The sequence below is a fragment of the Stigmatopora argus genome, chromosome 5 (assembly GCF_051989625.1).
Source record: "Stigmatopora argus isolate UIUO_Sarg chromosome 5, RoL_Sarg_1.0, whole genome shotgun sequence".
NCBI lineage: Eukaryota > Metazoa > Chordata > Actinopteri > Syngnathiformes > Syngnathidae > Stigmatopora > Stigmatopora argus.
The window spans coordinates 19,901,190-19,927,500 of NC_135391.1; the positions used below are offsets into that span (position 1 = coordinate 19,901,190).

A 26,311-nucleotide genomic window follows, 5' to 3' on the forward strand; every position below is an offset into this window, starting at 1 on the left:
CTATTGGGATGTGCTGACATGGTAAACACTACAAACACATCTATCAAGACTACTCGCGTCTGGCCAGTTCAACTACGGAAAGATGCCGAAGCCCTGAGTGAGCAGTAGCAGGCACAAGTGAATGGGTTTTTTCACGTTTTATGCAAGATACTTTTTTTCTTGAATTTAATTCATAGACGTCAAAATAAATTTAGTTTAGTGTGTGTGTATGTTAAGATTCTGTCACTATTTTTGCCCAAACCATGCAACGTAGAGAGTTCAAATGTATTATGGTGGCCAGAAACGGCTGTTGGATCCTAACAGACGAGTGATTGAATTTCTTCACCTTCTCTAAGTGTGTAAACTCAACCTTTTTTTGTTACAGCTGAAAGCAAAGTTGATGTATGAATCGTTGTTTTTACTTGTGTCTTAAACGCACCGTGTGGTTGATTGGTCCGCCAGCGAGTTTCTAGGTGCTCCCCGGAAAACTTTTTTTTCTGTCGTTACGGTAGTTATAAAACATCCACCCATCCATAAATCACACTTCATCTATTCTGTAATCCTTATAAAGCGAGATGTACGGATGGGTGTGTGTGTGTGCGCATACCTGGAAACTCGCTGGCGGAAATTCTCCCCCAAATGACGTTTGTAAATGACATGGAAAGGCGTCTTGGGTCAGCGCGTCCAGCACCATCGTGTCGAGTCTTTCCGTCACGAAAGAAGAAGAAAAAGTGTTTCGGGGAGCAGGAATAGATAAAGCGTGATTTGTTGATGTGTTATGTTAACATTCTCATGCTACTTTTGTCCAAACCCTGCATCGTAGAGAGTTGACATTATGGTGGCCAGAAACGGCTGTCGAATCCTAATAGACAAGTAATTGAATTTCTTTACCTTCTCTAAGTGTGTAAACTCAAGCTTTGAGCATTTGAAAGTATTATTGATGAGTATGCCTGACCTGAAATATGTTAGCTTGCTTCTTTTTAAGGTGCTAATAATAGTAATAATTTAATAATTAATATAAATGGAATGTGTTATTGAAAAACACGTTAAACACAAGGCCTATCTTTTCTGTAAATTTGGTGCCAATAAAGCAAATGGCTTGGGAGCTATTGAAGATATTAGGTTCTAATAACAATAATAAATTAATAATTAATAAGTGGAGTGTGTTATTGAAAAACTAAAAGGTGTTCGTTAAACAAAGTAAATAGTACCTATCTTTTCTGTAAATTCCGTGTCAATCTGTCAAATGGCTTGGGAGCTATTGAACAAAATAGGTGCTAATAACAATAATAAATTAATATATAATCCTTATAAAATGTGATTTATGGGTGTGTGAGTGTGTGTTAAGATTCTTTCACTACGTTTGTCCAAACCGTGCAACGTAGAGAGTTGATATTTTTTATGGTGGCCAGAAACGGCTCTCGGATCCTAATAGACGAGTGATTGAATTTCTTCACCTTCTCTAAGAGTGTAAACTCAATCTTTTATTTGTTAAACAACCATTTTTCAAAAGAGATTTTTTTTAATAGCGCAACAATTGTCTTTTGGTTCCAAACAAGCTGGTTCCCCCTGCTTGTTTTAAATAAATGACTATCGGCCGCATTGTCTTGCGTTATAGCGTTTCGTCTTTGTCACCTTGCAGTTTCGTGCATGTCAAGTCTAATTTATGCGCATATAAGCCTACCCTGGATTCAGTCATCATTTTTTTAGCGACAAATGTGGCTTATATTTCATACAGCGCGTCCTCGTAAGGGTTGCTGGAGGCTATCCGACTTCCAGCAAAAGGCAAACTACATCCTAGACTCGTCGCCAGTCAGCCGTAGGGCACACAGAGACACAGACGACCATCTGCACTCGCATACATTCCGCCACCAGTGGGAATCGAACCTATGCCTGCCTGCACCAAAGTCAGGCGAGTGAACTTGGCTCCCCCTTCTCTTAATTTGTCTCTTCCTGTACATCTTGGATCATTTCCTGCTTGTTTATACAATCACTCACTATTCATCCGTCTTTTCCTGTATTCATTCTGGGAAATTCCGTAGTGACTTCCTGTACTTCCTGTATTGGAACGTTTCCTGTTGATTTATTCTGGGATTTCCAGTTCACAACCTGGAAGTTTTGCGGTATTGTCGGGTCACTTCAAGTATATTAGATTTACATTTTGTCAAAAATAATGACGGCCAATAGAGATTTCTTTTGTCGGTTCATGTAAAAAATTAATAGGAGTCAATTGAAACCTTGAATGTGCAATTGGAAATGAATGGGAATATTGCAAGTATATTTTTGGATCAAATTCAACCCAAATTGCACAATTTTGCCAATAACTGTGAAATCTTTTGTGCTCCTGGATTTTCATAGAAGTTGTGAAATGTAACCTGTGTGAATTTGTTCCCTGGTGCCAATGCGTACTGTGTAAAAAATAAAAGTGGCATTTGACAGTGCAGAAATGCAAGCCTGTGAGCCTTTCCTCTTGCAGGTGTTAGTTTTTAGCACACCGTGGCACTCAAGTTGTTGGGGGGGAAAAATGTCACTGGGCAAGTTTAGAGTCTCTGAACTCCATCTCCATCTTACGTAACATGAAATTCAAGTCTGGCGTGTTGAACACCAACCTGTAGGAGAGAGACACAACACATTAGATTTCTGCCAGTGCCAAATGAGTGGACGTCTGTCGCCATTGATGGAAAAGAATGAGTTCATATTTGTGGAATTGTACTTCTCGAAGTCAACTGATTATTTTTGGTAATTTAAACAAAAATGAACTATTAGTAATATTCATTCATTAATTTTCTGAACCGCTTATCCTCACAGGGGTCACAGGGTTTGCAGAAGCCTATCCCAGCTAACTATGGGCACCAGAATTTCTGGAGAAATTTTCTGGACTTGCTGTCCTACTGGTCATTTAACTGTTGGTTACCCCCTGTGGATTTTACAGTATTTCTACTCGCGTCCTATGGATGTTTGTTCACTTCCTGTTGATATCGGGTCACTTTCTGTTGATTTTGGAGCAATTAACCTTCGCATCCTTATGATTTGGGGACACTCCTGGGTCACTTCCTATCAATAATAACTCACTTCCAGTCGAACTTGTCACATGTAAGATTCTGATCCTGCTGTCACCCGTTAAATTTGAGGGATTTATGTTAATGATGTTTTATTCATTCATTTTCCGAGCCACTTAATCCCCACAAGGGTGGCGGGGCATTCTGGAGCCTGACCAGCTGACTTAAGGCCAGAGGCGGGGGACAGCCAGAATTGGAGACCAGCCAATCACAGAGCACGGGGAGACAAACAACCAATCACACTCATACCTATGGGCAATTTTGAGTGTTCAATCAGCCTATCCTGCATATCTTTGGATTGTGGGAGGAAACCGAAGTTCCCAGGGAGAACATGCAAACTCCACACAGTAGGAACGACCTGGATTCAAACCCAGGTACCCAGAATTGTGAGGCTGACGCGCTAACCACTCGGCCGCCGGGCCGGATGTTTCACATTCTGTTATTTAAATGTTTTTTAATGTATTTATTAAAGGTAGTATTTTCTTCTTCTTTTGACGTGAGGACAATCTTTAAAATGTAAATGGGGTGTTCTAACGACTTTCGGCTCCCTCGTTAAAGTAAGCCCCGAAGCACTACTGAGCACGCGCATTGCCATAACACCCCCCTCGCAAAGCATTAACAGGATGGATTTCCAGTTTTTAATTCATCAATGTCTGTTTGGAAAAAGCTGCATGATGGTGTAGTGGTTCACTTAACTGGCGAACAGTCTAGGCCTCTAGGGTGTAGTCTGCCTTTCGTCAGAAGGCAGCTGGGATAGGCTCCGGTAAACCTTACGAGGATGTGCGGTACGGAAGATGAATGTCTCTTTGGAATGTATTAATGGGTTTGTTAAAATGATAATCATTAAAAAAAGAAATATAGATATGAATTACCATTTGACACCGACGTCGTAGCAGCCCGTGAGTAATATTTCTCATCTCTCATCTCATTTTCTGAACTGCTGTATCCTCACTAGGGTCGCAGGGAATGCTGGAGCCCATCCCAGCTGACTTTGGGCCAGCGGCGGGTGATACAGACGCTCCCCTACTTACGAACATTCAACTTACGAACAACGGTACATACGAACATGTCTGCAAATTGCGTTTAAGTCCAAAAATGTTCGCAAGTCCAATTTTGTATTTCGCCTTTTTCGGAGTAGTACTTCTTTCCGCCGCTAATACCAACGCCTGGCGCTGTGAGAGCTCAGCTCACCCAGCATCTACCTTCTTCTTCGTTGCAATGCGGAAGTGCGTGAATGTATCTCCAGTGTGCAAAGAACCTTTTTCATTTGTATCATTAAATATCTCATGCATCCAATATTGAATATGGTTGGTAAAAAGCTAAAGGCTTCTATTGAGGGAGTTGCAAGGAAGAGGCAAGCCATTTCATTTGAAACGAGTGGCAATAATAACGAAGCTTGATGCGCGTGAGAGTGGTGAGCGTTGCACATCGTTCGACCGTCAGTACCATTTATAAACAGAAAGATCGAGCAGCAGGACCCAAATATTGAACGTTGCACAAAGTTTGCAAATCAATTGAATGATGCCATACAGTGTTACCGCATCATTTATGATGAAAAAAAGAAGAAAACTGTGCAATTGTCATTAGGTCGCTTCTTTTGGCCAGTTTCTAATACATAAATCTCTCTCTCTCTCTACAGTACTGTACATATTCTCTCCATTTTATTAAAAAAAAATTTCAGTGCAAACCAATGCGTGTTACTTATACAAGCCTTAAACATACAAATGCACTTATATAAACCTTCAATATACTTATATCGGCCTTAAACATAAATTATAATACAAAATATAGCACTGAATCAACTTACAAACAAATTCAACTTATGAACAATCGCTCGGAACCAATTGCGTTCGTAAGTAGGGGAGCGTCTGTACTCTGAAATGGTGGCCAGCCAATCGCAGGGCACAGAGACAAACAAGCATTCACGTTCACACTCGTACCTAGGGGCAATTTAAGAGTGTCCAATCAGCCTAACATGCATGTCTTTGGGATGTGGGAGGAAACCGGAGTACCCAGAGAAAACCCACGCAGGCCCCCGGAGAACATGCAAACTCCACACAGGTGGACCGACCTGGATTTGAACCTAGGTCCCCCACTGTGAGGCCGACGCGCCAACCACTTGCCCCGCCGGACCGCCCTGAATAATATTTTGAAAGTGTATTTAGGATTTTAAAGTGACTTTTCATCACTAACGAAAATAATCAACAACGTACGGGTGGAAACATCGAAATAGAATATTAATGACTCTATTAATGACGCTCGATTAAGGTGCTGTCAGCAACGGGGAAGCTGACATGTGGGATGCAGGTGACATCATGACATACTAATTGTCCAGAGATACCGCGTATCTGTGGCAATTTATTAGAGGCACAGTCGGCTGCGTAAGTGAATGGCGGCCATATTGAGTCAGAAAGTGTTTTTTGTTTTTGTTTTTTAATTTCACCCCCAATGTGCTCTTTAGCCGCCGATTTACAAGCTGTTTGGTTTATAGCAACCCGACTCCAACTCCGACTTTTATTTTATGTTTTAGTTATTAGCCACCTCGTAATGTAGAGGTTCACTCGCCTGACTTCGGTGAGGGCAGGGGCGGACTCGATTCCCGCTGGTGGCGGTATGATTGTGAGTGCGAATGGTCGTTTGTCTCTCTGTGTGCCCTACGGCTGACTGGCGACCAGTCTAGGGTATAGTCTGCCTTTCGACCAAAGTCACCTGGGTTAGTCTTGAAGAGAAATATTTCTTATAATTATATGAAATGTTTCTCTTTAGGCTCCAGCAACCCCTCAGCCCTTTAGAGGATGCGCGGCATGGAAGATGAATGAATAAATAAATGAATGAACATTCAAAGAATTGCCCCGACACAAAATGGCTGACAAGTGACGACACACGTCTTTTTAGGTTTACAGCGCACATCAGGCATCAAGTTTTGTGTCTATGTATTCGTCCACCTTTCGGGAGGGACAACCAAGCTTTCAGTGAGGCGGGCACACAGGTTTGGCGGCTCCATTTCCTGCTTTCGGCCGCACTTGATCATAGTGGTAGCGGTTTAGGAATGTCCTAAAGGAGTCGACAACCGTCAATTGGCAAGCCCGTGTCCGCAACTGTGCTTTTTCTCTTTTGTGGGGATTGGGCTCCCTTGAAGTTGAGGATGAACTCCCTCTCGACGCGGGTCAAGACCAGGCGAAATGAAGCCAATCTCGGAGCCGAGAAGGACCACTTTGATAAACAGCAGGTAAGGGAGAGTAAGCCCCAATTGTAGCGGTGTTGCAATCAAGAGGGCCTGGCTCACCTGAGCCCTCAATAATGTGCCTTTAATTGGGTGAATTTTAAAGACTGCGTTGACTTAAAATTGGGATTTCCTATCTCATGTAAATAGGGCGAAATGCAAAGAGTGTAATCACGATTTAAAATATATGTTTTGTAATTTGGTCAATTATTGGCTTCGATGTTAAAGTCAATGCTCTCATGACACTGCTCCATTCACTGTCTGCCGACGATAGTGCTGTCGTCCAAGGCATTTGACGTGGGAGGGTTGGCAGTGACTATACGAATGTTCATTCGCTGCCCCTCTTTCAGAGATGGCTTGGACATTTATTTATGATAAACTAATCAATGGGAGGGGTACATTTTGACCGGTGGAAGAACAAATTCCATTTTTTTACTCATTAGCTACTACTGACAATCCAATACATTTAAATTGGCAACACCAGCAGCAAATGAAGGGATGTCATTCACTGTCCCTGCGCCTAAAATAGATTGAAAGTCTACTAGTGATAACCTCTCTTCAATTCATGGCAGAAGCATAAAAAGGCCCTTTAATTGCCCTCTACCAACATGGCCACCCAACGGCTTCTAAAATGGCCTTCGTGTGGCCATGTTGACAGGGTCGACCTTCCCATCAAAGTCAATGGATTGACTTTAAAATGAGTTCATAATTATCTTATTTCCTCTATTTCAAAGCATCTATGTACTCTGGCTGCCGTTGACAGTGCTATCCTATCCATTTGAAGTGGGAGGATGGATGAATGTGCCATTTCTTCCACTTTAAATTGATTGTACATTCTCTATTGACAAACTCATTGAAATAAATGGCAGAAAATAATTGGATGCCCTAAGATTGGACCTCTATCATCATCTTGAGAAGGGTGACAGGTGTTCTTTTTTCATGGTGCAGTTATCGCTAGATCGTAACTACAATTCAAAAGGTAAACCGGTTACTGGTGGTTCCAAATTTAGATATCACCATTGTCTTTGTTTGCTGACATGAAATGTAGTCATGCCTTCAACTGTGGCATTATTGAATCCAAATAGCTGCCACAATAGAGTTCATTAAAACAAGGAGGATTGGTTGAAATCTCATCTGTTAGTGCAATTGACATCACTAGACGTCCAATCCATTTGGACTGCAAGGTGTTACTTCACCGAGATGGATTACCTGATGTTGAACTCAAAGTTGGGGGGACCTTTTGTGAATATGTAAATTTTCCCTCTTGGGTCTCCGTTGGAAAATGAGGCTCTGTGCACTGTTCTGCTCTTAAGTAAAATATTTTTTGAAGGATTTAGAGGACATAAATGGCCTACATGTGTAATTTCATTATTTCCAATGAACTCAATTTGCAAGAAAACTATGCAGACACTTCACTAGTGTTATAGAGTTGATCTCGTTGGTCCTGTTTGTCCAGCTCAGCTCAAATGCTGCTTCCTCTTCCGCTTGGCGGCACTATAAGGAATTGAGCCTTGGCTTTCAGGTGTACTTTCTGGGATAGATTATTACCTCTACTTACGAATGTCTCTACATATGAGATACAGTGGTACCTCGATTTACCCGTATCTCACATGGACGTTTCCCATAGAAATTAACTAAAAACTAATTAATTCGTTCCAACCCTCTGGAAAAAAAAACACCAAAAATGGGATTTTGGATTGGAATAACATTTTTATTTGTTCTAATTCGCCATCTATTAACAGAGTAACAAATAACTAGTGGTTATGATGTTTAATAGGACTGAAATTAGACGGATTTCGCGGAGGGGAGAGAGAGGGAGACTTTTTGCACGGCAACGCGCTCGTGACATAACATTAACAAATTGAAATGAACTTGGGTTACGATACAAACACACTGAAAAATAAGTTTAATCTAACCTTACACTAAACGTAATTCTAATTTTGTTTTACATTTTTATACCTTTCTTCTCCCGGGTCGGCTCTATTTTCCCCGCTCCCACCCTGACTTTCAGCTGCAGTTTCTAAAAGGAACCTATCGAGGGTTGTTTGCTTTTGTCTTCCCTTCAAAATATTCCGTAAATGATGCACACAAATGTCCTCACAATAGGATAACGCACGACCACTTGCCAACGAGAAGTAGTATACTCGTCTCGTATTATTGAGCAAGCTTTCATGGATTTGAATATGTTTCAATGTTTTGACTCATATTAGAGCTGGGCGATATGACAACAATTGTTATCATGATCAAAAAAATATCAGTCTATCGATAATTATCACGATAACTCATCTTTTTTGTTTCAAATTTGAAACATCAAACTTCTGTGAATAAGTAAATAAATTACTTTCCTATTTATTCAAATATGAAAGTAACTATGCTACCTTACTTTATAAGAAAAGAGAAAATGAAATATGATGATTTGAAAAAGTATTTTGTTGTTCTGTTGTGCAATGAGGATGAGACAACTCCCTCCTCACACTATGAAAAGTAAAGGATAAAACCTGCAGAAATTTTGACACGCATCTTTATTTTTATAAATTTGCCTTCAAACCAAAAGTTGCTGTGCAATGTGAAATAAAATAATCACCTGAAGACATCATCACCATTGGCAAGCAGACTATTTTCAGCCTCACAAAAATAAACAGTAAATGTACCTCACATATGGACATTTATAAAAAATAAAAATAAAAGTTGGATGAAGTTAACCCAAGATAACAAGTTTTAGAATTTTGCAATGTTCTCAGAACATTTACATAAAATGGGAAAACATCTTGATAGCAAGTAAAAAAAACTTTCAGGCTGTCCTCAAATGAGTTTGATTTATTTAACAAGGGACAGCACATATTAATGAACATATGTATATTCATGTTAATGAACATCTTCATAATCATCTTCCATACAGCCAATCCTCGAAAGGGTAGCGAGGGTTGCTGGAGCCTAACCCAGCTGTCTTCAGGCGAAAGGGACACTACACCCTAGACTGGTCCCCAGTCAGTCGTAGGGCACACAGGGAGACAAACGACGATCCGCACTCTCAATCCTACCGCCACCAGCGGGAATTGAGAACGCGCCTGCCCGCACCGGTGTCAGTCGAGTGAACCTCTACCCCACGAGGCGGCATGTTAATGAACATACGGTCATACCTCTACTTACGAAATTAATTGGTTCCAGAACTTTTTTCGTTACTTGAAATTTTCGTAAATAGAGGTGTATTTTATATGTAAATTCTCTAATTCGTTCCACGGTCCTCACACATCTACCAACTAAACCCTTTAACATTGGTCAACATGTCCCAATTTTGTAAGAAAGAGATGAGAAACACAAAAATGAGAGAAAATGATCATAAAATTATGTATTATTGTCACTAAATTAATAAGGTACTTGGATGCAACATAGAAATAGCACACAAACATGAACACACTTAATAAACATAGCATTAAGAATTCAAACAACAACATTAATCAACAAGCATTAATATTTTGTGATCTTTTAAATGTAATTTTACACCCAATTTATCTATAATCTTTACAAAGCGTGATTTATGGGTGTGTGTTTGTGTGTGTATGTTAAAATTATCTCGCTACGTTTGTCCAAACCGTGCAACGTAGAGAGTTGAATTTTTTTTATGGTAGCCAGGAATGTTTTCGGATCCTAATAGACGATTAAAAAAACTAAAAGGTGTTCGTTAAACAGAAGGTAATTCCTATATTTTCTGTAAATTCCGTGTCAATCTGTCAAAAGGCTTGGGAGCTATTGAACAAAATAGGTGCTAATAACAATAATAAATCTATATAAAACATGATTTATGGGTTTGTGAGTGTGTGTATGTTAAGATTATTTCACTACGTTTGTCCAAACCGTGCAACGTAGAAAGTTGAAATTTATTATGATGGCCAGAAACAAGTGATTGAATTTATTCACCTTCTCTAAGGGTGTAAACTCAACTTTTATTTTTTACAGCTGAAAGCAGAGTTCACGTATGAATCGTTTTTACATGATGTGCCCGAAACGCACTGCGTGGCTGATTGGTCCGCCAGCGAGTTTCTCGGTGCTCCCCGGAACACGTTTTTCCATCTGTCGTAACGGTAGTTATGAAACATCCACCCGTCAATAAATTACGCTTTATCTATTCTCTAATCCTTATTTAGCGTGATGTGCCGATGGATGTGTGTGTGCACCTGGAAACTCTCTGGCGTAAATTATTTCCAAAATGACGTTTGTAAATGATGTAGAAAGACGTCTTGGGTCAGCGCGTCCAGCACCATCATGTCTCGTCGAGTCTTTTCCGTCACGACAGGAAAAACAAGTGTCTTTTGGGGAGCAGGAATAGATAAAGCGTGATTTCAAAAGCCTTTATTGTCATACACAGCTGCGTATAACGAAATTGGTAGTGCTACTCCACAGTGCTTTTTCCCAGTAAAAAAACATAAATAAGTAATATAAAAATATAAAAAGTCACATTGTTATTGCACACCCCGAAGTTATTGCACAGAAGGGATTGTGTGTCGTGCTAACGGAAGTTCAGAGTCCTGATGGCTGTGGGAAAAAAACTGTCCCTAAGTCTATTTGTCCGTGCTTTGTGAGACCTGTAGCATCTGCCAGAGGGCAGCAGCTGGAACAGGTTGTGACCAGGGTGGTATGGGTCCCTAACAATGTAGGCTCTGCTGAGGTAGCGAGGGCTGGCGATGTCATCCAGTGAGGGCAGAGAGCAGCCGATGATCTTCTGGGCGGTGTTGATCACTCTCTGCATGGCTTTTCTGTCTGCTGCCGTGCTTCCAGCGTACCACACTTTAATGCAGTATGCCAGGATGCTTTCCACAGTGGCTCTATAGAAGGTTACCAGAAGCTTAGTTTCCAAGTTGTTCCTCCTGATTACCCTCAGGAAATTGAGTCGTTTCTGCGCCTTCTTCACCACCGCCGTGGTGTTGGTAGACCAGGAGAGCTTGTCTGTGACGTGGACCCCCAGGATTTTGAAGGACTGGACCCTGTCTACGCATACTCCATTTATGAGGAGTGGGGCCAGATCTGTGCTGCGTTTGTGAAAGTCCAGAATTATTTCTTTAGTTTTTGTGGTGTTTAGTGTGAGATTGTTCACCAAACACCACAAAGACAGTTTGTTGACCTCATCCCTGTAAGCAGACTCATCCCCCCCTGAGATGAGTCCGACCACAGTGGTGTCATCGGCAAACTGACTGGGAGGTACTGTGCAATTCACACAGGAAAGACATTGACAGCTTGACCCACTGCATCACAGATTATATCAACGTCTGTGTTGAGAACACTGTATCCTCCAAGAAGGTCCGTTGTTCCTCCAATAATAAGCCTTGGGTCACCCGGGATCTAAGGGCCCTCCTGAACAAGAATAAGAGGGCTTTTAGGTCTGGGGAGAAAGATAGTCTCAAAATGGTCTAGAAGGAGCTGAAGAGAGAGAAAGGGAAGGGAAAGGCCATCAACAAGAGGAAGCTAGAAAAACAATTCCCGAGAGGCAACGCCAAAGAGGTCTGGAGGGGCTCTAAGGATCATTTCGGGCCATGGAGGGAACAGTAAGAGAGATCTGGAGTCCAGAGACAGGGAGTGGGCCAATGAACTGAATCAGTGCTTTAACAGATTCAGTTCTGCCCCCACTCCCCTGACCCCCCAGACCAGAAGCAACTCTCCGCCCTCTTTCTCCTCCTCCTCTTCCTCCCCCTCTTCCACCGGTCTCTGCATTACTGTCGATCAGGTGATAAAACAGCTTAAGAAGATCGAGGCAAGGAATGCTACCGGTCCAGACGGCCTCAGCTCCAGAATACTGAGAGACTGTGCGGATCAGCTTGCCAAAGTGATTCTGCATATTTTCAACCTCAGCCTCAGTCTGCAGAAGGTCCCCACCTTGTGGAAAGCTTCCTGTGTGGTCACAGTTCCAAAGACTGAACCCCAGGGAGCCAAACCACTTCAGGCAGGTAGCATTAACCTCTCACCTGATCAAGACAATGGAGAGAATCATCCTCAATCACCTCAGCCCCCTGATGAATGCAGAGGTGGACCCTCTGCAGTTTGCCAATCGTCCAGGCATTGGTGTGGAAGATGCTACCACCTACCTGATGCACAGCTCTCTTACACACCTGGAGAACACGGGAAGCACGGTGAGAATTATGTTTTTTGACCTCTCCAGTGCGTTCAACACCATTCAGCCGGTCCTACTGAGAGGGAAACTGGAAGAGGCTGGAGTAAGGAACCACCTAGCCGCATGGATAATCAACTTCCTCACTGACAGACCACAATATGTGAAACTTCAGGACTGTACGTTTGATGTGGTAGCTTGCAGCACGGGGGCCCCACAAGGCACGGTGCTCTCCCCACTCCTCTTCTCCCTCTACACATTAGACTTCAAACATAATACAGACACCTGCCACCTCCAGAAGTTCTCTGACGACACTGTTATTGTTGGACGAGTGATGGACGGGAACGAACTAGAGTACAGGGGAGTCATTACAGCCTTTGTTGAATGGTGTAGGCAAAACCACCTGTACATCAACACCAGTAAGACAAAGGAAATGGTAATCGATTTTTGGAGGAATCCTCAACAGACCACTCAGGTGAACATCCAGGGTACAGACATTGAAATCGTGGAGAATTTTAAGTACCTGGGTGTTCACCTCAACAACAAACTAGACTGGTCCACAAACATAGATGCCCTGTATAAAAGGGGCCATAGCCGCCTCTACTTACTGAGGACACTACGGTCCTTTGGAGTGTGCAGGACACTGCTGAGGACCTTTTATGACACTGTGGTGGCATCTACAGTGTTTTATGCAGTGGTCTGTTGGGAATGTGGGAGCAGAAGCAGGCTGAATAAGATGGTAAGGAGGGCCAGCTCTGTTCTGGGCTGTCCTTTGGACTCTGTGGAGGAAGTGGGAGAGCGGAGGATGCTGACCAGGATGATGTCCATCATGGACAGCACCTCCGACCCCCTGCATGAGTCTGTGGAGTCCCTCCGAAGCTCTTTCAGCAATCGACTGCTGCACCCTCATTGGCTTCCGCAGATCCTTCCTCCCATCAGCTGTCAGGCTCTTTGACAAAACAAATGGCTGAGTGTTAAGACCTACCGTATGTATACATGTACATCCATGTGTATGTATGTATATTTATGTATGCGTGTGTATATATATCGTGGCCGGATGATTAACCTAAAGACGTTTCGCCGACGGACGTTTGACAGACGGACAGGTAGCCGAATGGACGTTCCACCGAACGGTCATTCGGTCGAACGGCTGAAGGAGGACGGAGGTTTCGCCGAATCGGGATTCGCGCGCTCGCCCCGCCCCGCCCCCGGATCGTGTGTGTACAATTTTTTCAACCTCGTCCCGCGGGCCATATACGCCCCTTTAGGATTTTTAATCCGGCCCGCTGCCGGCGTTGTCCAAATTATAGTAAAAATCAATGATTCATTTCCCTTTGCCGCTCATCACTCAATTTATTAGTCTACCGTCAATGGCAGCCCGGGAATAAGCACTCTTGGGCGGGCATGTCAGCCCGGGAATAAGCACTCTTGGGCTGGCAGATGTAGCAGAACCGAGGCCGTGAAATGACAGCAATCGGTTCAAATCCATCCTAAAACAGCATTTAATGATTAAATACAAATACTGGAGCTCTTTGGACATTAGAACTGAGCCCAGGGAAGTGAATTCCTCGGTAAAATGTCGCGATGATGTTGCGATAAGGCTAAAAAACGTCTATATACGACCATTCGCCAAACGGCTCAAAATGCGTTTAATGATTAAATACAAATACTAGTATTGTATATACAAATACTAGTATTTGTATTTAATCATTAAACGCTGTTTTCGGCTGGATTTGACCGAATTTGAGAGCATTTTGAGCCGTTTGGCGAATGGCCCTGTTCTTAAAATGGCCGACAAGCGACGACGTCTAGCTCCGTTGCCTCACAACGCGCATCGGATATCTAGTCTGTATACACGATACCTATGGGAATACCAAGCAAAAAAAAGGAAAACGACGAAGAATATGGGAATTTCCTTTGTCTTCTTTTAAATAAAATACTAGTATAAAATACAATACTAGTATTGTATATACAAATACTAGTATTTGTATTTAATCATTAAACGCTGTTTTCGGCTGGATTTGACCGAATTTGAGAGCATTTTGACCCGTTTGGCAAATGGTCGTATATAGACGTTTTTTTGCCTTATCGCGACATTTTACCGATATATATATATATATATATATATATATATATATATATATATATATATATATGTATGTATATATATATGTATATATGTATGTGTATATATGTATGTATATATATGTATGTATATGTATATATGTATGTATATATATGTATGTATATATATGTATATGTATGTATGTGTATGTGTATATATATATATATATCAGCAACATGCAATAAAGTTATCCAATCCAATAGCGTGACCCTGTATCGTTGTATGTCTTATTGCAAAACCCTGTGTCATATCTTGACACTGGTTTTGTGATGCATACTGCATTGTGACCCCTGTATTGTGATATGCCTTTAGACATTTGATGTGGCCCTGATTAATACGTAGGTTGTCCTGCATTATGTCAGGATCAAGTTGCTGATTTATCCTTTGCTAGGCCAGCTCTTGTATCAAGGTTAAATGTGCTATATTCTCTCTCTCTGTGCATTTTCCCCTTACATATGTCATCCCAGTGGGCACCCTTGGGATTGAGGGGGGTGCAATGAAGGCAAGAGATAAACAGAGAACAGGCTGGTACTAGCACTCGTCGCCCTCTCTAGGGCAAGTCCTTTGTTTGGGTCATTTCAAAACCTTCCGTACTGTCTCATTTGAGTGCCATTGAAAGCGATTCATACTCTCTTCCAGTTCAAATTGATTTTACGGCTAGCGCTGCCAGTGAGTTAATAATTTAAAACCTGAAGAAATTGTGTGGGAATGCTTCCATGCTGGTCGTTTAACTCGAATTATAAGGAAGTTCGCCTCGAAAGCCACGGTGGAATACATTAGCTCCTTTTCCTTGGTTATTGCACAAGAAGGTTAAAATGTAGTGTAACGTAAGATTATAACTTTTTTTAAGTGTGTATATGAATCTGAGTTCATTTAAGTTAAATTTAAAGTTTATGTTATGAGCTGATCCGTCAAGTCTCTCTCTCTCTCTCTCTCTCTCTCTCTCTCTCTCTCTCTCTCTCTCTCTCTCTCTCTCTCTCTCTCTCTCTCTCTCTCCCATCCACGAACTCCACGTTGTATTGAATAATCTCATTTTAGTATTAAACATCATAACCACTAGTTATTTGTTACTCTGTTAGTAGATGGTAAATTACAACCAATAAAAATGGTCAATACTCAAGAGGCGAGTAATTAAAAACCCTACAAATTCTGACAAACTCCAAGCATTGATTATGCAAGAATGGACGGCCATCAGTCAGGATTTGGTTCAGAAGTTGATCAACAGCATGCCAGGGAGAATTGCAGATGTCTTGGAAAAAGAAGTGTCAACACTGCAAATATTGACCTATTGCAATAAATGCTTTTGATACTTGTGAAATGCTTCATCTTTAAAGTCATTTTACCATAGAAGCATCTGACAAACACCTGAAACCCCTGAAGGAACAGACTTTGTGAAAATGTAACATTTGTGTCATTCACAAAACTTTTATCCATTACTTATGGTAGTAATAATAGGGGTGATCCTACTTGGTGTTTTTTCGATGTCTAGTCTACAATATCCGCTATATTCGAGGGATTACTGTACTAATTATTATACAAAAAGAACTTTTTTTTAATGAACCTAAACCATCAGTTGCCAACAAAGTCAAAATGTCTTTGCTTTCAGTTAAGCAGCATCAGCAAAGCCATCAACTCCACCGAAACCCCTGTAAAGGAGAAGCATGCACGCCGTATCCTTTTTTGTTCTTGTAAAGGAGAGCAAGTGGCAGATGACGACAAGATGGAGTTGCCGCCTTAACATGTCTCAGGCATCATCTTGGGCACGCACCGGGAGAAGGGTGCCCACACTTTCTGGTCCTACGCCCTTGGCTTCCCCATGGCCAGCAGCTCTGTACTCAGCTGGAAGTTCTGCCACGTGTTGCACAAAGTCTTGCGAGATGGCCACCGCAATGTAATGCGGCCTGATTTGAACACCTATTGAAAAAGCAAATCTTGATTTGGGATTTCTTTGCAGGTCCTACAAGACTGCATGAGACATTTCGGTTCCATCGTGGAACTTGGACAACTCTGGGTAAGTTTCTGTGCTTTTTTATGAAGGGATCTGCCACAATACAACATAGGGCTTTCGCTCCATTCAATTCCTTTTTTTCTGTCAGGGTAACCTGCACGACCGATACGGCCAGCTGGTTGCTCTATATTCCAAGTTGCTGTGCATCAAAATGAAGTTCCACAATAAGGTGAAGTTATGACAGGTGTAATAAGGTGCAGTGACTTTTGTCAATTTTGGCATTCTTGGCCCTGCATAGTTGTATCACACTATTCTAAATGAGTAAAGTGAACCCTTTTGGCAGCACTCGGAAATCCCCTCCAACTTGGAAACCACCGACGAGGTGCTGGAGCGCACGGCAGGCACCGACATCAACAACGTGTAAGTTGCCCTCTTTTTCCCATGCTTGTTTGGGCATCATTTTCTCATATCCCAATTGTCGCCCCGGGCAGCTTCCAGCTAACCGTGGAGGTCTTTGATTACATGGATGCTGAGTTGAAGTTGGCCGAGACAGGTAAAAAGCAAGAAACCTTGTTTCTGAGGAAGTTTTACATTCCCCTATGATCAGAGACAGGCATTTCTGTCATCTTTTCAACTCATAATTGGCTGCATTTAAAGAGGAAATGCCAGTCAATAATCGGCCTTTTGGCCAATTTTCCCGTGCTGCTCTTATGTGGCTCAAAAACTTAAATTATGAATACAATGCAGTCTTTTGTGTAGGATCAAACTATTTGGTATCTAAGGCTCAAAGAGCATGCGAGTATTTTTAGTAACGAATGAATTTGACTGTGAATACTTCTTTTTCAGTCGTGTTGTTGCCGTTAGACGTTCAATGCATTTTGGCTGGGATCAGCAAATGAATGTTCAGGAATTGTATGTCTACTGTTCTCAATAGTGGGCAGTGAGTCACTTTTGGGTACATCTTGGATCCATTTGTCTTAAGGGCATTTCCGGGTCCCTTACTAAGTTCCTATTCATTCGTCACATTTGAAATGTCAGGCTTGATGTTGAGCTGGTAGTGGTGGCTTCTTTTTCACACCCATGAACATTTGGAGCCAGTTAATTATTCTGTAGGGTTCATGTTTTCCATGCTGCGAAATATACTCACAACATGAAAGACCGGACGTTTGGTCGACCGGACGTTTGGTCGACCGGACGTTTGGTCGACCGGACGTTTGGTCGACCGGACGTTTGGTCGACCGGACGTTTGGTCGACCGGACGTCCGGTCGACCGGACGTCCGGTCGACCGGACGTCCGGTCGACCGGACGTCCGGTCGCTGGGTTTGCGAGTCCCGAGGTTTGAGTTCTACCAAACGTCCGTTCAACCAAACGTCCGGTCGACCAATCGTCCGGGGACCAAACGTCTTTCGACGGAACGTCCAGTCACGAAATCTAGGATGTACTATCGTCATACCAGCTATAAAAAATATAATAATACCAGAAAAAAATCACGGAGAAGTGAAGTTGCGATAATCGAGGGAAGACTGTACAGTCTTTTCATATGCTTAAAACTAGTATTTGATAAATATACTTCATGAGAACTGTGCTTGTGTACTTGTAGATTTGTATAGGCGCAAAAACGTAGTGGGTGAGCCTACTTCATGGTTTTTCGATTATTGCGGCCATGTCTACTCTAAATTATCCCCGACATTCCAGGATTACTGTACATGTTTTCCTATGATTACTGTGTCATTATTTGAGCTGAATAAGGATGTCTGGTTCCAGTTCTGCGTCAGCTCAACTCCTCCATGGCCCTCTCTTCGCTGACTTCGGGTCAATGTCGCCTTTCGCCGCTAGTGCAGGTCATCCAGGACTGCAGTCAGCTTTACCATTTCATGGTCAAGTTGCTCTTCAAGCTTCACGCATGTAAGTCCATACTGTCCTCCACTTCGGTGCCGACCTACCTCATCATGTTTCCCCTTTCAGGTCTACCCGCCGACACCCTCCAGGGACACCGGGATCGCTTCCGGGACCAGTTCCAGAGGTTAACCCCGACTACTTTAGCTTGATTATTAATTCTTTCACCATGCTCGTCCCTTCATTTTCTGCTAGCCCTCCTACTTCAAATTGATTGGATGTTTAGTAAGGCAGTGGCAACCAGTAAGTAAATAGCAGATGCAAATAGCAGCCTCTTAAAAATCAGTTTGAAAAATAAGCTAGTTATGATTTGATTTTCATTCGCTGTATTCCCTTGAATGGGAACATTGTTTCAGAGCAACCACGTTTTAATAAGAAGGTATTTTAAAAAGGTAATTTCTAATTACCATATTTTCACACCTATATGGCACACTTAAAAGTCTAATATTTTCTCTAAAATGCTCGATGCGCCCAAATGGTCGGTGCGTTTTGTCTGTGCACTAAACTCAATTTTTGTATGGCCCTGACCGCTTAAGTGACTGGTTTTATTTCTTGCCGGCACGCTACTTATTGCGATCAACCCAGCGGGCATTCACTCTAAAAATAGCCTCCCCACGCATTCCAAGCATTACGGTAAATCCATTCAAAACATCCCAGGGGAGTGGCAAGGCATTTGACTTCCGTGCGCTAGCAGCGCTTTTAACCCTCAAAAACACTCAATACTTAAACAAACCGCATATCAGAGCTGTACAGAGGAAATACCTGGCGTGAATGACAACACAATGCGAACACTTGGAAAATGGACTGAAGCCATGAAACACAATTGAACACCACTGAACACAATTTAACAGCTTTGATAACAGATTGCCAACATTTTAGTTCGGGCAGGCAGCGTCGCACGAGTTACGTGACAATTTGGAATGAAATGTCGATGGCGATATCACAGCAAGGAGAATCAAAAGGCTGGGGAGTGATGCATGTCGCGAGTTACAATGGACTGTGGATGGCTGGGCTCAAGTGTCGGCCAGCACTGTTCGAGCTTTTGCCAAAGCTGGAATCAAGTTCCAGGAATACACAACTCTGACTGACTGTGGAGCCTAGCATGTTAAATGCCGAACTCTTTACAGTGGTACCTCGAGATACGAGTTTAATTCGTTCCGGGACTGGCTCGTATGTCGATATTATCGTAACTCAAATGAACGTTTCCCATTGAAATGAACTAAAAACAAATTAATTAGTTCCAAATCTCTGAAAAAACAGCAAAAACAGGATACGTATTGAATTGGAAAAAAATGTTTTATTTCTTCTAATTCGCCATCTATTAACAAAGTAACACATAACTAGTGTTTAAATAGTAATAAAATGTGTTTGATAGTATATTAAAATTGGACGGATTTCGCGGAGGGGAGAGAGGGGGGGACTTTCCACGGCAATGCACTCGTAACAGAATAAACAAATTTAAATTAACTTGGATTAATATATACAGACACACTCAAACATACGTTTAATCTAACTTTACACAAAACTGGATTCTAATTTTTTTTTTTTTTACCTTTCTTCTCCGGGTTGGCTCCACCCTGAATTCCACCGCGGCTTTCGAATTGGAACTTGCTTCTTCCCAGTGTCTAATCACCGAGTTTATTCCAGATCTTTTTTTAAATTTTTCGAACCATGACTCGCTTTAAGGGTTCTGAAGGTGTTGAAGGCTCCCCCTTTTCAGATCCTTTCTTTATTATTAAATCCATGGAAATTCCGCTGGCTTTTTCACATATAGTTGACTTGGTCACGCTATCTCCTGCTAACTGTTTATCTTTTATCCATAATAAAAGAAGGCTCTCCATCTCGTCATGAATGTCACTGCGCTGGGAGGAAATAATAGTTAGTCCTTTGGAAGGCCTCTTATCCTTAATTGCATCCTTCTGCTTCAGGATGGTGCATATCGTTGAAGTATTCCTCTCGTATTGCCGAGCAAGCTCTGTGACACGTACACCACTCATATTTTTCAATTATTTCGCGCTTAATATTGATTGTCAACGTTCACCTTTTCTTTGCACAACTCTTCATTCCACCTGTTTGCTTTGATCCATTGTTGTTCACTTTGTATTATGCATTGACTAACGGGGAAAATGCAACGCTCCGCCCAGTGCTTGTAGATATCTGTTATACACGAAAGAGATGCGGCAAAAAAGACTGCGCTAAAATCATAAACAGCCTCTCATGTCTTGGCCACCTGGCTATCTCGTATCTCGAGATAATTATATGCTTGAAATTTTACTCCTATCTCGAATTGCTCGTAGGTTGGTGTGCTCGTATGTCGAGGTACCACTGTATATCAGAGTGTACCTTTGACCTCAATAAAGCATTATCAAACTTAGTTTTGCCCGTGCTGTCTTTAAAAAAAACACGCCATTGCCAAGCCTAACATACGCTAGCGGATAGCATAACATGAGCTAGTGGCTAGCCTAACAGGTACGCTAGCGGCTAGCATAACATAAGGACGCTAGCGGCTAGCATACCAGGTACGCTGGCGGCTAGCATACCAGGTACGCTAGTGGCTAGCATAACATAGGTACTGTTGGGGCTACTTGCCAACGCTTAAATAAACTCGAACACAAGAGCACACATTGAGACAGAAAGAATGAAATTTAAAGCCACGTCTGCAGAGGCGGGGGTCAAGCAACAATTCAGATGCTGGAGAATGTGACAACTCTCCAGGCTCCTCCAAGCTATTTTCCCGCCGAAAAGCTGCTTCAACTGTGTTTTTAATAGAGATAAGACAAGTCATAAAAATGGGAGGCGTTAATACAAATGAAGGAGGTGGAGTACAAAAGGTGTAGTGCACATTTTAACCAATAGGTGTAAATAAATTCTATTCTAGTAACTTCTAATACATCAGAGTGCAAAAGTATGCAAGATTAAATATAAGAATACAATTCATATTTCACAGGTACGGTATGAGGCGTCTAATGTATTGACAAAAAACTGAAAATATACCCGCAAATGAGACTGCGCCCTATCACAGTGCGTTTTATAGCTGTGAAAATATGGTATTTTTTGAAAAAATATTTTCTACTATTTTATTCTCAAACATTTTGAGTTTTTTTTTTAGGATATGCCAAATTGTTACCGTATTTACTCGCATATAAGCCGCTTTTGTCGGATTTAAAATTGATGACTGAATCGAGGGTACGGCTTAAATGTGCGTAAAAAAACTGCAAATTGATGACGCCGTGACAAGATGACGTCACGACAAAAATGGATGCTGCGTCTGCGCTTGACGTCACGACGTAATCGAATTCAGCCGATACTTTCATTTATATCAAAATAGAGAAAAGATAAACAGATAAAACGCTAAACAAAATTTATTTTGACGTATATGAATGAAATTCAAGAAGAAAAAAACGTACGTATCTTGCATAAAACGTGAAAAAACTCACAATCCCGTCACTGCTCGCTCGTGGCGCAGCCATCCCAGGGTCCCAGGCAGCCATTTTACCTAGGGCGCTGACGTATAAACCTAGTTAAACGTGCTCTGACTGGCCAGACGCGAGTAGCCTTGATTTTGAAATAAAACAAAATTCCACTTTGATTGTTATAAATTTCGTTTTTTATGTTTTCCGTTGTTTTCATTAAAAGGCAGGTTATACCTTGCATTTCGGTCCTATAGTTGTAGTTTGAGTTGTAGTCTTTAGTAGAGAGCACCGCGAACATTTCCAGCGGAGTTTGTTTCAGTGTTCATCAAACTTGACTGTAATGTGTTGTCAAAGAAGAATGCTCTACATTGTCAATTACTTGGAATTGATATAAATGAAGCTGAATAATCGTCTGTGTGCCTTCGTCTCACTCTCTGACTGGAGTATCTGGGTAGATGAGCGCTATCAAAGAACATCGCAACGCTAAGCTAACTCACTAATATTGATTTTTTTTCCCCGTTGTATTTCTTGTTCGAAAGTGACAACTATTGGAGTAATATGAACCATCGAAATAATTTAGATATTTTGACATTAGAAGCAATATGGCTGCCTTATGATAACTTCCTTATGATATTGACCCTAATAATGTGCTTTTAATTCATACAGTATCTCATAAATACCACTAGAGATGATTCTTTTTAAGATTTTCACTTCAAAGTAACACATTTGTACTCCCTATTAAAACCATGAATATGGAGGTGAAAATTGGGAATCAGGGGGCGGCTAATACGTGAGAAATTGTAAAATTCAAAAATTTCAAGGCAAATTTCAGGGTACGTCTTATACGCGAGTAAATACAGTAAATGTAAATTTTGGTTAAAAGGTCAATCCTGAAGCATTAAAGATGGTCTTATGCTCGACAGCCTAAAGACATTCTTCAACAGAGCTCGCGAGATGATGTACTTCAAGAGGTTGATCCAGATTCCCAGACTGCCCGATGTAAGAATCCTCTCGGTTCTGCCACTCGACACCAGGACAATTGCCTTAGTCTTTTTTTTGTCTTCTAGTCGCCGCCCAACTTCCTACACGCCGCCTCCCTGGCTAAGCACGTCAAGCTGGTGGTGGTCATCCCTGACGAGGAGGACGACGGCGATGACGACGATGAGCCTGAGCCACAACCCGACATCTTTGATCAGGCCTTCGGCCCGCCTGATGGAGCCTTGGACGACAGGTGTACCTGCCGCTTAGATCAGGGGTGCCGGTGCTGGTGGTACCCAGCATTTTATCTGGCCCCCAGAATAATAATAATAATAATAATCGGACATAGGCTTTGTCATCATCATTGACTCGACAAAAGCCTGATTGTCATCATACCCAGCTGCAATAAATCACGACTTCATATCTACACTAAAATGGAAAATGTTTGTGTCCAAAAATTGGAGAATATTTCCTAGCAGTCATTTGCTGCTATCCTCTCCCAATCCGAATGAATTGGACATCAACTGCCATCAAAGTCCTGAAATATCATTCACTGAGTTTTTTTTGTCAACATTACTTATTCATTTTAGACATTTATACTTTTGTATGTTTTAATTAAATTGTAACTAAAATGTAATTTTTTTCTTTTGATTGATAAAATTCTTTTTTACCTTTCAATTTTTAGAATTCATTATTTTTTATATTTTTATCCATATTGTTAACTTTTATTTTTAAATATTTTTTAGTTTTACTATATTTAATTAATTTTTCAAATGTTTGAGAACCAGTGCTGTAATTTACAGTCACTGATTTCCTATGAAGTGATCTGGTTTTTGCTGTTTTTGCAACAGAGATGTCCAGATTGAGAACCTGAAGCGTGAGCTGGAGATGTTGCGAGGTGAACTGGAAAAGGTGAAAGCTGAGGTGAGAAGCGGATTTATGCTATTATTTGTCTGGTGGGATACAAACTATCCCTCGCCCATTTGCGTAATTTGGCGAACTGGTCCCAGTCGTTCTGGAAAAATTGAGAAGGGATGCTATACTACTTAACTTCCGTTGTTAACTGTTTGTTATTGGGCCACTCCCATTTAGAAATTTAGGGGCAGTGATGGGTAACTTCCTTTGGACTTTGACGCATTCCTGCTCACTTCTATAGATTGTGGATCACTTGTACACTTTGGGTAACTTTGTCATTTGCTGTTGATTCACTTCTGGTTGATTTTTGGAGCAATTGCCAGATCACTTGTGCATTTTGAAGCATTTTCTTTTGATTGTGATGGAATTATGGTCATTTCCTGTTGATTCAGGCTGTGATTTTTTTTTGTTATTGTCAGAAATAATAACCTTCAGTGGGGATGTTTTATGGGTCCAAGTCAATGGAAAAGTTATCAGTGTTGGAAATATTTGGAGCCATGAGAAATGAAAAAAAATGTCAAATTTTGTCTTTTGCAATAAAAAGAATCTCTAACGTTTGCATGCTTGTCTTTGTGAATTTTTTAAATGTGATGAATGAATCTGTCCAGGCCCAGCGTTACATAACTCAACTGAAGTCACAGATCAACAGCCTGGAGGCGGAGCTAGAGGAGCAGCGGGCACAAAAGCAGCGTGCGCTGGCCGAGAACGAGCAGCTGCGCGTGGCGCTGGAGGGGGTGCGACGGCGGAACGCTGAGTATGAAGGCCGGCAGAGCGCCTGTGTCGAGGCTGAACGTGAGACTTCTGTCGCTTTTCGAGAGGAGGCTGGCTGGTGGGTGGGCATGGCTCCCCCTCTGACCTTTTTTTGTGTGGGCGGGGGGTTTCAGAGAGAGCCCAGGGTACGGAGCAGCGCTACACAAAGCTGAAGGAGAAGCACACGGAGCTGGTAGCCAGTCACGCCGAACTGCTTCGCAAGGTAATCTGCTCATGCTTACCACTTCTCAAATGTTTGAGCAAGGATACTTGGCTCTCTGGGTACGACCAGCCTTAAGGCTGAAGTGAAGTGGTCTCATTATTGTCGCTAGATTTCCAATTCATTTTGAATGGCAGTGGTAAACTCGTACCCCCAAAACCCACTTACCGTATTTGTTCGAGTATAACGTGCAAATTTTTATACGTAAAAACTGAAGCGAAGTTTGGGTGCGCGTTATACACGAATCCCAGTGAAACACTTCCCTTTTTAGTCACAAATTATGCGTGCGCATTATACACGTGTGTGCATTATACTCGAATAAATACGGTACTCCAAATCCGCTTCGCTTCGACCGACGCAGCACATATGTTGCCATTTTTTCCAATAAGAGTTGTTCCAACTTAACCCGGCTCAGGTCCACTCAGCCTCAATCCGACCTCTTCAACACATTAGAGACCAGGTCTATTTTCTGCTCCATCAACATACACCTGGATCGAGTCTCGCAGTTTAGCATGCACCAAGAAAAGTAATAAAACCGCATTGATATCCGTTCTTTCTAAGTAAAAGTTCCTACAAATATTATGCATCTGATTATTCATTTATATTTTCTTCCTAACCATATTTGTGTGTGCGCTTTTGCATGATAGTTAGTCTCCCGGATTTTTCTTTACAATTTGGTCTTGCCCATTTAAAAGTCTGCAGGTCGCCTGACTGGGGATCATTACAGTAATCCCTTGATATACCATCTTAATGCGTTCTGGGACCGAGCTTGTATGTCAGTTTACTTGTATCTCAAATCAATTTTTCCCATAGGAATGAACTAAATACAAATTAATCAGTTCCCACCCTCCTAAAAACACCTAAAACAGGATATTACAATGAAGAAACATCTTTTTATTTTTTCTAATTCACCACCTACCGTATTTACTCGCATATAGGCCACTTTTGTCATACAAAAAAATGATGACTGAATCGAGGGTATGGCTTATATTCGCATAAAAACACGACATGCTGTGATGTCATGACGCAAGACAATGGGGCCGATACTCTACTACTTCTCAATGTGTGATGAGTAATGTAACCAGATTGGGCAGGTTCCCACACAATCTTTTTGGAAAAAATCAGCATCTATTTTGACTTGGAGCAAGAAGTTAAGGATAAACTAAACACAGGAGAACTGAAAAGACAAAAACGCACCGGTAAGAGTGAGGTGTGAAAAAGCTTCAAATTAATTGTTGAATAAGCGACAGAAACTTGCGTTGGCTTCGCTGAATGTAGTCAATGTGGTGCTTTGCTCTCGTACAAGAGCAAAAAGACTGGCACCTCGATGCTGAGCAGGCATTTAAACCTCTGTAATGGCAAAAGTGATGATCGTGAAACATCCATATTATCATATAAAAGATGTAAATGTTTAATCAGTCTTGTTTAACTTACCGTATTTACTCCTATATAAGCCACTTTTGTCGGACCAAAAATTGATGACTGAATCGAGGGTACGGCTTATATGTGCATAACACGACATGCACGAAACTGCAAGTTGACGACGCCATGACACGATGACGTCATGCGGCCGATCTGGTAATTTATTTCAAAATAGAGAAAAGATAAACAGATAAAACGCTAAACAAAATTTATTTTGACGTCTAAGAATGAAATTCAAGAAAAAAACGAATGTATCTTGCCAGGGCCTTTGTCCGATTATTA

The 26,311-nt window shown here is 41.7% G+C and overlaps 1 protein-coding gene across 1 annotated transcript in view; it reads left to right on the forward strand.

Annotated features, from left to right (window-relative positions):
* The first annotated feature begins 5,892 nt into the window (after window positions 1–5,892).
* The window catches only part of hip1rb (huntingtin interacting protein 1 related b), a 68,252-nt gene continuing 47,833 nt past the window's right edge, over window positions 5,893–26,311 (forward strand). The window contains exons 1-14 of the mRNA XM_077600326.1: window positions 5,893–6,267; window positions 16,093–16,156; window positions 16,235–16,377; window positions 16,441–16,497; window positions 16,583–16,663; window positions 16,778–16,854; window positions 16,926–16,987; window positions 18,200–18,340; window positions 18,401–18,458; window positions 22,668–22,743; window positions 22,812–22,975; window positions 23,574–23,646; window positions 24,246–24,429; window positions 24,522–24,610. Of these exons, the coding sequence (XP_077456452.1) occupies window positions 6,184–6,267; window positions 16,093–16,156; window positions 16,235–16,377; window positions 16,441–16,497; window positions 16,583–16,663; window positions 16,778–16,854; window positions 16,926–16,987; window positions 18,200–18,340; window positions 18,401–18,458; window positions 22,668–22,743; window positions 22,812–22,975; window positions 23,574–23,646; window positions 24,246–24,429; window positions 24,522–24,610 (1,353 nt within the window). The 5' untranslated portion in view covers window positions 5,893–6,183. The remainder of the gene's footprint in view (window positions 6,268–16,092; window positions 16,157–16,234; window positions 16,378–16,440; window positions 16,498–16,582; window positions 16,664–16,777; window positions 16,855–16,925; window positions 16,988–18,199; window positions 18,341–18,400; window positions 18,459–22,667; window positions 22,744–22,811; window positions 22,976–23,573; window positions 23,647–24,245; window positions 24,430–24,521; window positions 24,611–26,311) is intronic.